Here is a 14,131-nt window from a genome sequence, read left to right on the forward strand (position 1 = left end):
ATTTTCTTTGGCTAAGTCTCTCTTGTATGAAATATATTGCAAGTAACCACTCTTTAATATTTTATTATTTGTGATGTTTAGTTTCAGTGCAATAGATGGTTACCTGATGAAGGCACGAATGCCGAAACACGTGTAGTTTACATCTGCCGCACTGCCTCCATCATCTCTACGTCTATCGCATTTGCTTATGGAATCAATTTACTTATGGAATCAATTCATTTATGTTAATTTTTGTCAAATGTATCATGTGAAATTAATGAACTCGTTTTCCAAAAGATTTTCATGAAACAATTGCAAATCTGAGAATGAACTGATAAAAAATAATAAAAACAAATATATTTTTCTAGATTTGTTATTGTTTGTATATTCTTTAGATGAGTGGTTACAGTTTTCAAAGAGACGTAGAAATGTTGTTGCTCTGAACCTAACCTAGCTATAGACCTTTATTTAATGGAAAATGTCTACAAATACATGACAAGACTGTGCACTTAGAACCTTTCTCACTTGATTCAATGATTAATGGACATATTTTACTCAGTATTTCTATTAAAGAGTGCATTTATTGTAGAATTAGAGAATGTACTCTTAAATATATGTTCAACCATGCCGATTAGGATGTTTGATTGAGATAAAAGCATCTTCAATTAATAACGAATGGGCCTACTCTAAAGAAGAAACCTGACTTTCTTAAATGTGTGCTATAACATGTAATTAAAACATAATGTGTTGAAACTGTGATTAAAACCATCCTCATATATGTAGAATGTGATCTTATTGGAAACTATAAGGTTTATGTAATGTGTGCATTAATGTTACATGTATATCCATTTAAATTGCAGTTATGAGCCATACCTACACTGATTATTTTAATATTTACTATATGTTACACCTTGTGTGAGTTCATAAACATGTTAGAAATGTATATTAATTTATGTTTAGATGTGCCCATGCACATTAATTGTGCACCACTGAATTAATGTCCAACTTGACTTAACAGTATAAACCAAAACCTTGTTGAACTTGGTCCTCATTGTGCAGCCAAATGGATTGCACTGTTAATTGAAATTTTTATTGAATGCAAATGCTAACTCCCATCACCTCTCAGTCAGATCTAAAAGATCTATTGGATACCCAATGGTAAGCAATGTGGGCCCAGAAAACACAGTCTCTGTATCCATCTTGCTTAAAATAGCAATTTATAAATAAATGTGGCATTACTAAAGCAAATTATGAAACACACTTCTAAACATCATAGGAAATGTATTTCAATTGCAATTATGTTAAATGCATTCTATATATCCCAAACCAATGTGTAAAAATGTATATTAAACGTCATGATGTATACACAATAAATAAAAGTGAAAAACTTTTCCAAAGTAACAAGCAGATATTTTGGACCCCATAACAATTTCTTTTTATTGTACAGCGCTCAAGCATCTTTGTCTAATGTCGGCACTACATAAATATGAATACATAAATAAATAAAATAGAATGGCAAAGGCACCTCTTTGGTCATCGACCACAACATGGAGCCACTTTCCACTTAGGATACAAAAAAACAAAGACAACACCTGTCAGATACACACAGCCTTCATGATGTTACTTACTACCCCTTACAATCACTTCAATGCCCCCAAAGAGGAAGTAAGCACGCTATAAATGCTACAGTGCAACTACCTGTCCCTGAGTCTCCAATGCCTCGTATCAAATTAGAGTTATAACAACAAATCCCATGATGCTTTGGGAGCATTTCCTCCTCCTCGGCGTCGGAATGACGTCAAAAGGGGCCGGTACGCAGCAACCATTGGGCGGCGATGAGAGAAGAAGTGTGCAGATGTGCAAGAATACACACAAAAGGCAATAGCAGCAGGGAACAAATACGGACTGGAGTGTAGCCATTTTCAAAAAGAGTGTATGTCGTTGATTTTAAAGTGGTGCTTCAAAAAAAGAAATAGCATCTGCTTGGTTTACGATTCGCACTTTTGCTTTTGAAAGAAAAAAAAACATTGCGTGTTTTTATTTTATGACAGCAAATTACACACCGTTCCTAAGTAAAAGAATAGTTTCCCTTTATTTTAAACGGGGAAATACGCTTTTAGAACAGTCAGGTAGCCACCATGTTGGGCAGGGAAAGAGACAACGCGTTGGCTGTGAAGACGCTTGGAGGCGGAGCACTTCCCTGAGGAGGCGGTGCCACTGCTGCAAGGGCGGATCGGAGAGAGCCGGGGCGGAACGGAGAGAGTCTGGGCGGACCCCAGGGCAGGGGGTGCGGCGCAGACGGAGCTCAGCTGCAGGCAGCACGCAGACCGGCGGCGCCTCCGCCACCAAGCAGGCGGCTGGCCAGGAGAGTGTTGGGCGCTAGCGGTGGAACAAGCAGCAGCACGGATGAACCTTGGATGCAGGTAGGGATGGGCTTAATATCGATCAGGGGTAAAGGCAGGAGATCACACGGGGCTGTTATTTAGGGTAAGCAAACTCTACTTCTCCTTTTTCACTGCTTATGTTTTTTTTCCGGCGAGTGTCAGCAGAGACCTCCTGAATTGTGCCAGGAACCATACCTATCTTTCCACCTTCTGCTTTCTAACGTTCAGCCTCTTGCAGGATCGCTGGCACAGAACCCCAAATGCTGTGGCAGTTAGGGGTGTGGAGCCGTTGACAATGCACGCTGGGGCATCACCACCGCATGCAGCAACCCACCCTTGCAGCCCAAACCTCACCATCACACCTCCCTAATCGTTGAACCTCGCCACAGCCAACGGCACTACCACCCCAAGCACGACACCATACCACACCAGCTAGAGCTGCAGACACTGCCACGCAATCCAAACACTGACACCACAGAACCCTTAAACGCTATAGTTTCTATACCCACAAACTTTGACCCCACATGTACCCCATAAAACTCACACCTGTCGCCCTACCCCAGATACTGTACCATTCACCCGACGTTCACAGAAAACCGACATTCCAGCATCTCAAAACACCTCTTCGCCCACCTCAGTACCTCCAGACACTGGGTCTTTCCTCACTGTCAGACATCAACTGTCACAATAATAGTGTTCCAGGAGGCCCACACGCTGCCCAATGACCAAAAACAAACACTACTAGCCTTTCACACCCACACAGCCCGCGACACTCTTCTCAGTAGCGAGAGCTCCTCCCCTTGCTACTTCGCCCCCCTCCCCTCCTTGTCACGCCTGTTTGCTCTAGAGAGGGTGTGAGGACAAGGTCGGCTGGCCGTGCCACTGTGCTGTGTGGTTGCAGGGGGAGGGGCCGCATTGGCCACTCGCGGTTTGTCATTGAATTCGAAGTCCAACATCTGACAATGAAAACAAAAAAACTGAGTCGTCCCGATTGAATGACAGTGCAAAACATCACAGACAGACTTAGCCAGCCGCCCGGCCTTCCGTGCATGTGTTCACTCATGTGAAATGACTCCGCTCCGGCAAACCTGCAGTCTGTCGGAGTCACCCCTGTGACGACTCGTCCAGCTCTGTAACTGAATACGGTTACTGTCACTTTTAAAGAAAAGCGTGAAAATCAAAGTGCGTGTTTAGATCTGCGTCTTGTGCTCTGCATGATTATGGACCGCTATTTCAGCATGTAATAATGAAGTGAGAGCGGACAACGGGTCCGTTTAGCGTTACGGTTTTCTAGAATGTTATTTGAACATAATGTACTGAGTTTGATCTGTCTTAAATGGGCAACCATAGTCCATAGTAAATCCTTACGTCATTGTTTGTTCTTAAAACGAAATGCAAGTCGGGGCCAGTATGGTAAGCAAGTGTTAAAGGGGGTGGTCAGGACTTGTTTCGTCCGGTGCTCAGCTTTGTTCTGATACGTTGCATGTCCTGAAACCTGGACCACATGCATTTAAATCATATTGTTTATGTTGCCTGTGCGCCAGTGAAACATTACAGACCAGGTGTAACACTAAAGACACCAGCCAAGGGCTACTTTGAAAATATATATGGGCATGTTATATTTACAATGCCACCCGTAAATTAAAAGCACATTCTCTATCTAGTCATTGTTTTATACGTGGTCATATGTATAACTATACATGTGGAACAATCAGATTTTGGAAGTTACCGATAATGTAATCTAGAATATGTTTCAACTGTTCCTAACTTCTTGTGTAGCAGTCTGCATCACCTGGTAGCCGTATTGTCCTTGCCAGAGGAGACAGTTGAGCCCGCCTTGCCAAACTGGTTAACCAGATGAGCCAGCAGAAACTTCCATCTTTAGCTTTCTTTATATTTTCAGTGCGGATGTCTATGTGGCTAATTATCCCACACGGTAACCACTAACCACACAGGCAGGATGAGAAAAATAAGCAACCGGAAACAAATCCATTAAGTATGCCTCATGTGAAATGTGAGCTTGGAATGGGGAACAAGGCTGGGATCACAAAGATCTGGCAGCTCCACATGGGTGGAAAGTATAACATTTGGGATTTCACACAATTTTCAATGTCAGTGTTGCAGTTCATTTTTGTTGGGCGTTGACCTAAACATGTTTCTTTATTTTTCAGCAATTCGCTTTAGATTCGCACCCCTCCCGGATGGACTACAAACTGTGTAATCTATGGACTGGTGGAGTAAAAATGTGATCTGGCAAAATGTGATCTGATTTCTTTTGGATTACGACGGTGCTAGTGCTTCCACATGTACCCTGCCATCTAAGAAAAACTAAATTTGGAGATCCTTGTTGCTTGTGCATGTGCTTAAAAGCGACTTTGGGAATCGGCTCATATGCATCTGTTTGCTGCTTTACAGTGTAACCCTGACGTATTGAAAACCTTAATTTTTGGAATAATAAAGAAACCATGTGCATCTCTAGTCCATAACATTATGGAATATAACCGTAAAACCCAAACTAAACCTAAGTTTGAAGAGGCAGTCATTGAACACTGAATGTGGCTTGATTTTTTCCAGATGTATTGTCTCCTCTGCATGCTGGAACCTTGCAAAGAAATATGGAAATCAGATGTAGTCGTGGGACTTAGACGTTTTCGGCCATATGAATATCATTACCAGGCCTGGGAGGCAGACAGCCCTTTGCCATCTCATCAGATGAGCTGCATCATGCAGCGCCTTGCTCGCAATGCAGCCTGTGAGTGGAAACACAGATCCAGTCATGGAAAGGAGCTGGAAAATTGACATTCGTGTCAGATTGCTGGAAAGTGATGCTTACTTGGCGGATCCACGCTGAGCTAAATCGAGACTGGCCTTGAGACCTACAGTTGAAGCTGCTTTGATCAAAGGTGCTGACCGTGCTTTCAGCTACTGATGAAGAAGCTCAGGAATGAAAGAGCACGGTAAAATGGCTCAAACAAGTTTGCTGCATGGAAAACATTTTTACTGTAGAGAGTGGGTGTTCCACAAACTTCAGCACTGCCTCCAGGAAAAAAACATCTGCTGTAGCAGTGCGGGTGTGGATCCATCTCCTGGGTCTCTTTCTGGGAACAATGCTACTACCGCCCCTTCTGGGAAAGGGGCGGGTTGGGGGGTGCTTTTGGTTGGGGGACCTGGGAGTGGTAAGACGGCGCTCATCACGGAGTTGTTGTGGCCTAGCTCACCAGCTGGCTTGCAAAGGGGATTCCATCGGCAGGCGCTAGCCTTCCATTTCTGCAGGGCCCAAGACTCTGATACACTGTGCCTTGGAGGCTTCATTCGGGGACTGGTGGCTCAGATCAGCAAAAGCGGGCTCATGTCTGGTTATGAGGAGAAGCTAAAAGACCCAGCCGTTCAAAGTCTCCTGCAACCTGGGGAATGTGAGAGGAATGCATCGGAGGCATTTAAAAGGTGCAGTATGGCTTCCCTGTTATAATAGTGCAAGATTTGCCTTGCATGCAGCGTTCAACCTTTTGACCTGAAAGCTTTTTTGCCATTACCTACTAATATGAATGAATACAGGGGGTTCAGCGCTCTCATTCATTGGTCTGTTCAGGTGTTTTTCATATTTCACTTTGCCCGCCTCATCGTACCCATGTTGCAGTGGGTCAGTACATTTCACCCATTTGCTCTCTTGCACTGCGAGTGGCAGCATTTTGCTTGATCACATGGCAGAGCTCCCTTAAAGTAGTGCACTTCAGGTCACTCCTTTTTTTTTTTTTTTTTACATTTTTTTTAATGTTATGCAATATGCAAAATAAAGTGGCAATGTTTGCTATACAGATAAATGCATAAACAAAATAAATTTTGCTTGCTTGCCAAGACCAGACCATTAGACATCGCCAATGCAGGTTTTCTTATCCAGTTTCTACATAATTAAATAGGCTAAATTGGCTTCCAAGACATCTTAATGGCGTAAGTCGTATGTAATTGGTTTGGATGGTGATTTTATCAAAAATTTCCCATGATGTATGTCGTAATGCATAGCCGTGGGTGAATAGAACTATTTCCACTATTATGTGAGCTGAACCACACCTTGACTGATGCCTACTTTTGAATTTGTTTCTTTACAAGCCGTGTCTGACAGTCTTCTGAAATTCTGTTAAACAACTCCACTGTGTTTGTAAACCCCAATCCGCAAGAGACTGAGTCATATGACTGGCTGTTTGATGAATGCAGTGGTCAGCGAGTTCCCACTCTATTTTCTTGAACAAGTAGGGTAATATTTGTATGTTGCTGGCGAGTGTGTGCTGCTCCGGGTGGGCAAGGTGTTCTCTTAAAGTCGAACCGACAACAATGGAGTGTAAGAATGTAATAATCTTAGGGGGTGGGGTGTCGACGACTGGAAAGGTCACTTATGCTTCTCCCCTTGCGTTAACCCGAGAACCTTCTGACTCCAGTACATCCCAAAGCTCTTTGAGGCCTTGGCATTAAAAGCAAATCATGACTCACCCAGGCTAACTCATTTAAAGCAGTGGTTTTGTTGTTCAAAGTGATTTTATGGTTACTCTCGTGTTTAGTGGCTCTTGTGATGAATTCTATTGATCTTGCAAGTCGTTTTTGCAAGGGCGGATTCCCTGTTGTAAATACAGTGTCAGCAGTTTTCTGTGGTTGCACGTGTGCCAAGACTTTTATCAAAGCCCACGCTTCACATTTTAAATAGGTAATTAGAATTCTTCACTGAAAGTTGAGGGTTTACGCTGCTTGTATAACATTTATTTCAATGTAGCTGTACATTAGTCTCGGGAATGAAATGCAGTCTGTTTTGAGTAATGCAGAAACTAGTTTTGCTCTGACCAATGTGTTACTGCTGCTGTATTTAAGGTAGTAACCATGATCTGGTTGATTGTGACTGAGATTGCATTAGCTCACCTTGCTAACCATATCCCCCGGATTGTGCTCTTCACTCTTTAGTGCTTTCCAGCTGTGCAACAAACACGTGCTGCCTTCCGGTATTCGGTGCGCCCCATCCTAATAATTTGACAGCTTCTGATGCAGCAGAATGATGTGCCACTAATCCTTACCGACAATAACAAACGACCTTACAGTTCTGCTGCTTTATCTGTTCTCTTGCCTTCAAATCATTCTGAGAATAGATGGGCCCAGATATAAAAAAAATCATGCAACACATCAAGTAAAGTTGCTAAGGTATGAGAGCAGGAGAGAGCAGAACAGCGCCTTATCTACTAAGGTGTGGCGATGTGCTGCTCTCTCCAGGCTCCAACTTACTTCGGCTGCTATGCGCCAGTGAAGGCACCCTTGCGTCACAGTGCAATGGTGACTGCGTTGTAATAATACTTTTTTTATTGGAAGGCCTCCCTTTCATTACAAAAACTATGGTTTAAGGTGTTTCCCACGTTGTATGTGTGCAGTAGCATGCAGCACTCATGCTTGGAGAGGAAAACCAGGAGATATGAAAACATTTCCACTTTTCAGTCCTGCCTCGAGGCACAGAGTTTTGTCGCAAATCCATGTCTACAGTTCCTTTTAGATGGGATTTGTGTCAAAACCCATGATCGTTGCATGGTAAAGCCCATTCACCGCCCATTGAACGCCCCATTGCTTCAAAGTATCATTAGGCAGCACATTGTGCAGCTTTGTGTTGCTTTTGGTTTCAATCCACTACAAATCATGGTTTGTGTTGGATTGCAAATACCACCACTACACTTTGTATTGGGGTTACATAAAAAAAAGTAATGCAATCCCGACGCAAAGTGCTTGTAAGTGTGGGCCATCTCTGTTTAGAACTTAAATTTCCATTTATTGGATGCCCGATCAATGTGCAGGAAACATAAAAGCAATGAAATAAGTTATGACAATTCATGCACCATTCGTATTCTAGAAACGCAAGTTTTCTTTGCAGGATCATGGCGTGGGACTTGACTTTCCTTGATGGAAGGATGTATTCAGAGGTCTGATGTTCACAATACTCCAAGTATGCAGTGATTCTGAACTTTCCATAAACACATTAAAAAAAATACACTGGTCCTGTTCCACAGAAGTTTTGTAAAATAGTTGTAATTTATTCAACTCGTAAGCTTTGCCTAGCCATTTTGGTAGCTAATACTCCTTATTTACAGTCTGCCAAGCCTTTCTGTTTTGAAACACCTGTCAGAAATCATGCTGTCACAGGTGCAAACGTCTCCACGGAGGTTGTGCACATATTACTCGTGTGTTGTTTTCCTTTAAAGTTAAAACCATACTTCCTTTTTCTGTGAAATTGTTTACTTACTAATGCATGCATGGCCTAGCCTTGTCACATAACTCTAGTGTGTTCTTCTGCAATGCTTTCCAGATTGCTTTATCAGCTCACATTAGCCTGTGGCATTTAACGTCTGAATGCTCTTTGGCTCGTACCTTAAGGTTATTGAACCTCAAAAGTCTGTTGCAGAATTCTTATAGAGTCCACAAATGTTCTAGCTTGTAACGAAGTAAATTTGAGTGTCTAAGTAAACGAAAGCAGTGGAAAATGTATATTCTAGGATTGGGCAGTCGGGCAAGGAAAGAGATAACATGTAAGTGTCTCAGCCAATCAATTTTGATAAATTGGAGAGGACTTCGTGGATAGGTACATCAAGAAGGGAGTGTTTGAAGGTCCTTTCTGGAGATTTGTAAGTCACGGCCTTCACTTTATCTCAGGATAATTCGCGCTTTTCAAAAACAGCTAAATAAATTCCCGAGAAGCAGCTGGATAGGTAGACCAAACTGTAGGCTGTACAGCGCTGCACTCAAATTCAACCACTGAATTCACAGTAACTCCTGATAAGGTCAAGAAGAAATGTCTGCTTGCTGATGCACAAGCAAATACCCTGTCGTGGTGTCTAGTTGGAGAAGCAAGCCAGTTTTATCGTGGGCCTTTTTGTTTTGTGTTTTTGAAGTTTCAAAAGAGCTTACATTTTTTTGTTCACGCCCCTCCCCTTTTTCGAGGGTGGGAACATAGGATGTGTATGTAAAGTGTATTTGCAATTGCTCAGCAGGTTTTCATGTGAGCAAATATTCATGTGTATATTTGCTCATGAGACCGTTGAACTCACAAAACTTTGCTAGATATATGATTTTCGGATCTACTTTTACAAACACTTGGGAATACCTGAAAAGCCTAAATCTTTCTAATTCAAGGATATATAACTTCAGGTGCATTTTTCTTACTAGGCCCCTAATTTATTTTAATGTCAGCCAATTGTTTAACACCGATTCTTAGTAAAAAAAATTTTTTTTAATATAGGCATGTATCGGACACATTTTATTAAAAACGATGTCATGGGGAAACAGAATGTAAAGCTGCGCAATGGTCTAGCAAAACCTTTTTCGAAGTTGCACAATTTTATGTGTGTACTTTATTTTGGAAACAAACTATCTCCAATCTTGCTTTCACATGTATGCATGCTATCATGGAGCATTCTAGGACCATTTTAAAAAGCCCCAAATTGTAAAATTTAGCAACCTGCTTTTATACAGTATCCACTGTGAGTAATTAGAGCTAAGTTCAAAGCTTGCTGCATTTCCTTTGGGTGCTTGCCATAATTGTAAGGGCTTTAAATTAATGACTTGTATATACAAGTTTCAACAACTTCTGCATAAGGTTGCAAAACCTTGCCTTAGCAGTAGCCAATCAACCGATCCATACCGTGATACTGTAAACTGTCAGCCAAAGGGAATGTGCTGAGTGGGTTGGCCTACTTGTGCAGAGAACAAAATAACCATGACAACTTGTCATTGACCCCAGACTATATATCCTGGCGTCCCACGCCCATAACTAAGCACATACCTTTGTTAAAAGGTACTGAAAAAGAACCTGAACTACCCCATCATGAGGCTGCTAGGTTATTCAATCCCATAAATGAAATGACCACACCCCTTACCTTGCAGTCATATTGTTCCTACTGTACCTGAGGGTAGCTGGCAAAATGTTGTCGATTCTCAAGACCTGAAAAACACACCTAGGATATTTGATACAACCTTAATGATTGCAGACTGGCATCACTGGCAACATTGTATCTGCAATGGAGAACCAGAAACAGTGTGGGATAAAATTGTGGCCCACTAGATCTTGGGACACGGAATAAACTAAATGATTGCAACTACAAGGTTTCTGGAAATCTTTGTAAACAGTGAACTCGATAGTGCTCGAAGACAAAAAGAACCAAACATGTTAGACATTGAGATGCAGCCTGCATAGATGCCACTTAAACCATCAGGTAATAAAATAAATGTAGTCCTGACATTTCCGTTGCCTTCACTCTTTTTCTCTGCAGCATTCACACCTAGTTTATTTGTACTTCATGTACTGCATCCTGAAATTGCCTTTCAGTGACGTGTAGGTGAAAAAAGACTACACATTTCATCTTTCTTAACATAAGCAAGTAGTAAATATAGCCTACTTGTGTTGTCTTAGACCAGACCCCTGTTTCTCATAACCAGTGTTAGGGCGTACTCCCAATTTAATCTGCAATATCATCAACACTTTGAAGATTCCCTCTCCATCATCCTTTGACTCCACAGGCTTACCTTTTTACCCTGTCAGACTATCTATCCACCTCTTGAATGTTGTTCTCTGCTTGGTGGTTCAGAACATTTAGCTTTCCACAGGATAACGAGAGCCAATCTATTTTCATCTTAATCTTCCCCATATAGTAATCTGTTCACTGGGTCTCGAAAGTTGAATCCACGGCCAGAGTAACGTTTGGTATGAACCACGCTCTATTAATATAATAATCACCGCACAAAAAGTAACCTGTTGTCATTCTATCTACTTAAAAAAAACATTTTGCTATGGGATTTAAAATAGAGTATACTAGACAAGACCAGAAATGGCTGATCTGATGCCAGTGTCTTTGGTTCCTCAGACTTTTTACACAGAACCACTGTGCTTGGTTGCTAGCTCCCGAGTTCCAAAATCTTTAGGTTGTCTACACCATAATGTCAAAAGACCTAGGTCATACAGTCACATAACTCATTTTGTGTTCTGTAAGTAACAGCATTCAATAATTACCCATGTAAGAATAGACAACTTAGTTTGTATTTCAGCTAATTTGTTACTAAATAGGACAGACGCATTACAATTGTGTTTTGAATTTGTTTCTGCAGATAAAATTGGCCAGTTTAGAAGGTGGAAAAAAGTAATTCATGCTGTGGAAACATGTTCCACCCAAGCAAAATATTGTTAATTTCTCAATGAATCAATCTTTGTTGTCATTGCATCCAATGGAAATCTGCCTCTGTCGTATTTGAGATTAAATGGCATGTCAAACTTTAACACTTGCACTGCATTTGAACACTTTAAATGCAGACATTTGTGTCATGTTTACCGTAATGTAATTGCCCACAACACAGATGACGTACGTTGCATTAGTCAGCGCAAAAGAACATTGCACTTACTTTGGTGTTCTGTACATTTCCTCTTTATTAAAAATAAATGTTGTTTTACTTATACTCGTTTGAGCTTTTTTGACAGGAAATACTACACGAGGGGGTGGAGATTGCCACACATAAGCATGAATGCAAACTAGGGTTATGTAAGTAGTTTGGTTAAAAAATTAATGTGTAGATGGTGGAGTAGAGGTGAAATAAATTATTCTGGTCTTAGAGGTTTTACAGTCAAGAAGCATATGGCCATCCATTGTTTGATTGCAGTTTGACTGTTTATTTGCTCCAGTCCCCGGGGTTACAGTAGGGCAGAGCAAGAGAGCTTGCGTGTCTGTGAAGGAAAAGCCAAAGTAAGAGAGGATTTCCTCTGTTTGAGCTAGAAGATGAGGGGGGACAACACACAGGGGCATAGGATGTCACAGGTTGCTGGTTGGTGCACACGATTACACACCATGACACAGTGTAGGATCAGTAAAGGTGGGAGAATGAGCAACAGTGGAGTGCTCTCTGTTAAAAAGGCTTCTGCAGTTGACTATGTTGAAAGTTTCAGATGGTTGACTGAGCATGAGGGCGAGGGGGAAAGATGGTTGTATGGTTGTGCTATAGTGTTTATGTAGTTCTAGTTGAAGCTAAGGGATGTTTGTTTTACAGAGGCATTATGTGTATTTTTTGATTGAAGCAGATTGACAGATTGCTAGAGACGAGGAAATTGGTTTTGTGCTGCTTTACGTTTTTGGAGAAGAAAAGTTCACACCGCATTTTGAGAGCACATTAATGGGTTGTTTCACTGGGATAGGTGCTTGCGTGGAAGTGAGTTTTGATTGGATTATCTGTGGGCTGTTGCAATCTGATGAGGCACAACATGGATTGGTAAGGTACATGATGTGTAGAGCTGCAGAGTTTGATTATAGCATGGAGGATTAGTGTGAGGGTTAAATGTTGCAGTTAGAGAGTTGTGAGATGGGAGTTTACCTGTGGTGGTGTTTCTGTTGAGTCTTTGGAAGGGTTTATTGTTAGGTAGATGGACATGGGTGGGAATAGCAGGTTCATTTGAAATTATCAGGGGCTACTAGGTTGCAAAGTGTGTGGACTGGAAATTATGAGGGGCTGCTAGGTTGCCGAGTGTGGACTGAAAATTGTTTGACTTGACCTATTGAGGAGAGAACAAGGAAATGACAAAATAGCAAATATTTTTATTTGAGCTCTGCCTGCCCGTTCACTGGTGAATTAATTGTGTCCTCTGTCTTAAGGTAGTTTGAAAGTATGCACACTTTTTTTTTTTAATGGATGTGAAAGTGTTACTTCCGCGTTTTGTCTGCAGTTTCTATGTGATGTTAGGGTCACACAAACCCGATCACAAAAATATGTGATTGGGCTTTCAAAGAATAATTATCTTGTCCATGTTAGGGCCAATGAAAATTTTCCTAGCTATATTAATGGAATATTTCAGTTTTATTAAGAACACGGAGGCAAGGGTTTTGCTGTTCCATCTCCACTCAATTAACAGCAGCCATTATAGAAAACAAGACTTCATTTCCCAGAACCATTGGGGAATAAGTTACTGTTCAAACATTAGCACTGTCCAGTCATTTGAATCCATGGCATCTCCATACTCCCTTGATGCTGTTGTACCACCTCTTTCTTCCTGCGTTTGCAGCTGGATTGTGATATCTTTAATCCCATTTCAACCCATCCAATCCTAGGGAAAAATGAGCAGAGATGTATGAACCCATATCCGGAATATGCTTACAAAATACAACCATAAGGAGTCTGCATCATCACAATTCAGGCAAACTCTTTGTACAATGTTAATCTCCACTGATTAAAGCATACATTCTCATACGTAGTTCTCATTTGTTAGGGCAGGATTATATAATACTGGGCAGGTTAATCTTCGCCTCGGTGCCCTTAATAGAATTGAAATTTTCTTTTACAATAGCTATGACATTTTTCATTCTATGTCTCGACTGGAGGCGAGGATTACCCAGGTGTAAAGCTTATCCACAACCAGCGAAGCTATAGTTGGGACTGGTTTGATGTAGAACCTTTTTTAAGTAGAGTCCGAGTATCAGTCCTCTGTGTTGATGCTATTTTCTAAACGGACTCTGAGGGAGAACGCCTTTAACTCCATAGACCCTCTGACAGAGTGATATAACAGTTTGAAATCTATTCCAGCTTCTTGCAAGACCCATCAAGCCCATCTTGCGATGGTAGGTGAAGAGACTGCCCAGAAGGGTCCCCTCAGAGCTTTCAGGAGCTGTCTCACTCCACATGGGTGGATGTCTGCGGCCATAGTCTCATAGCTCTTTATGGACCTTACAATGCATAGTTTTGGGAAATCTGGAAAGGAGTGGTAAGTAATCACACAA

The 14,131-nt window shown here is 41.5% G+C and overlaps 1 protein-coding gene across 1 annotated transcript in view; it reads left to right on the top strand.

Annotated features, from left to right (window-relative positions):
- Positions 1-2,256: 2,256 nt before the first annotated feature.
- ANKRD50 (ankyrin repeat domain 50) overlaps positions 2,257-14,131 on the top strand; it is a 146,980-nt gene continuing 135,105 nt past the window's right edge. Inside the window, exons 1-2 of the mRNA XM_086962186.1 lie at positions 2,257-2,402; positions 4,535-5,807. Of these exons, the coding sequence (XP_086818312.1) occupies positions 5,308-5,807 (500 nt within the window). The 5' untranslated portion in view covers positions 2,257-2,402; positions 4,535-5,307. The remainder of the gene's footprint in view (positions 2,403-4,534; positions 5,808-14,131) is intronic.

This window comes from Lissotriton vulgaris, chromosome 3_1 (assembly GCF_964263255.1).
Source record: "Lissotriton vulgaris chromosome 3_1, aLisVul1.2, whole genome shotgun sequence".
Lineage (NCBI taxonomy): Eukaryota > Metazoa > Chordata > Amphibia > Caudata > Salamandridae > Lissotriton > Lissotriton vulgaris.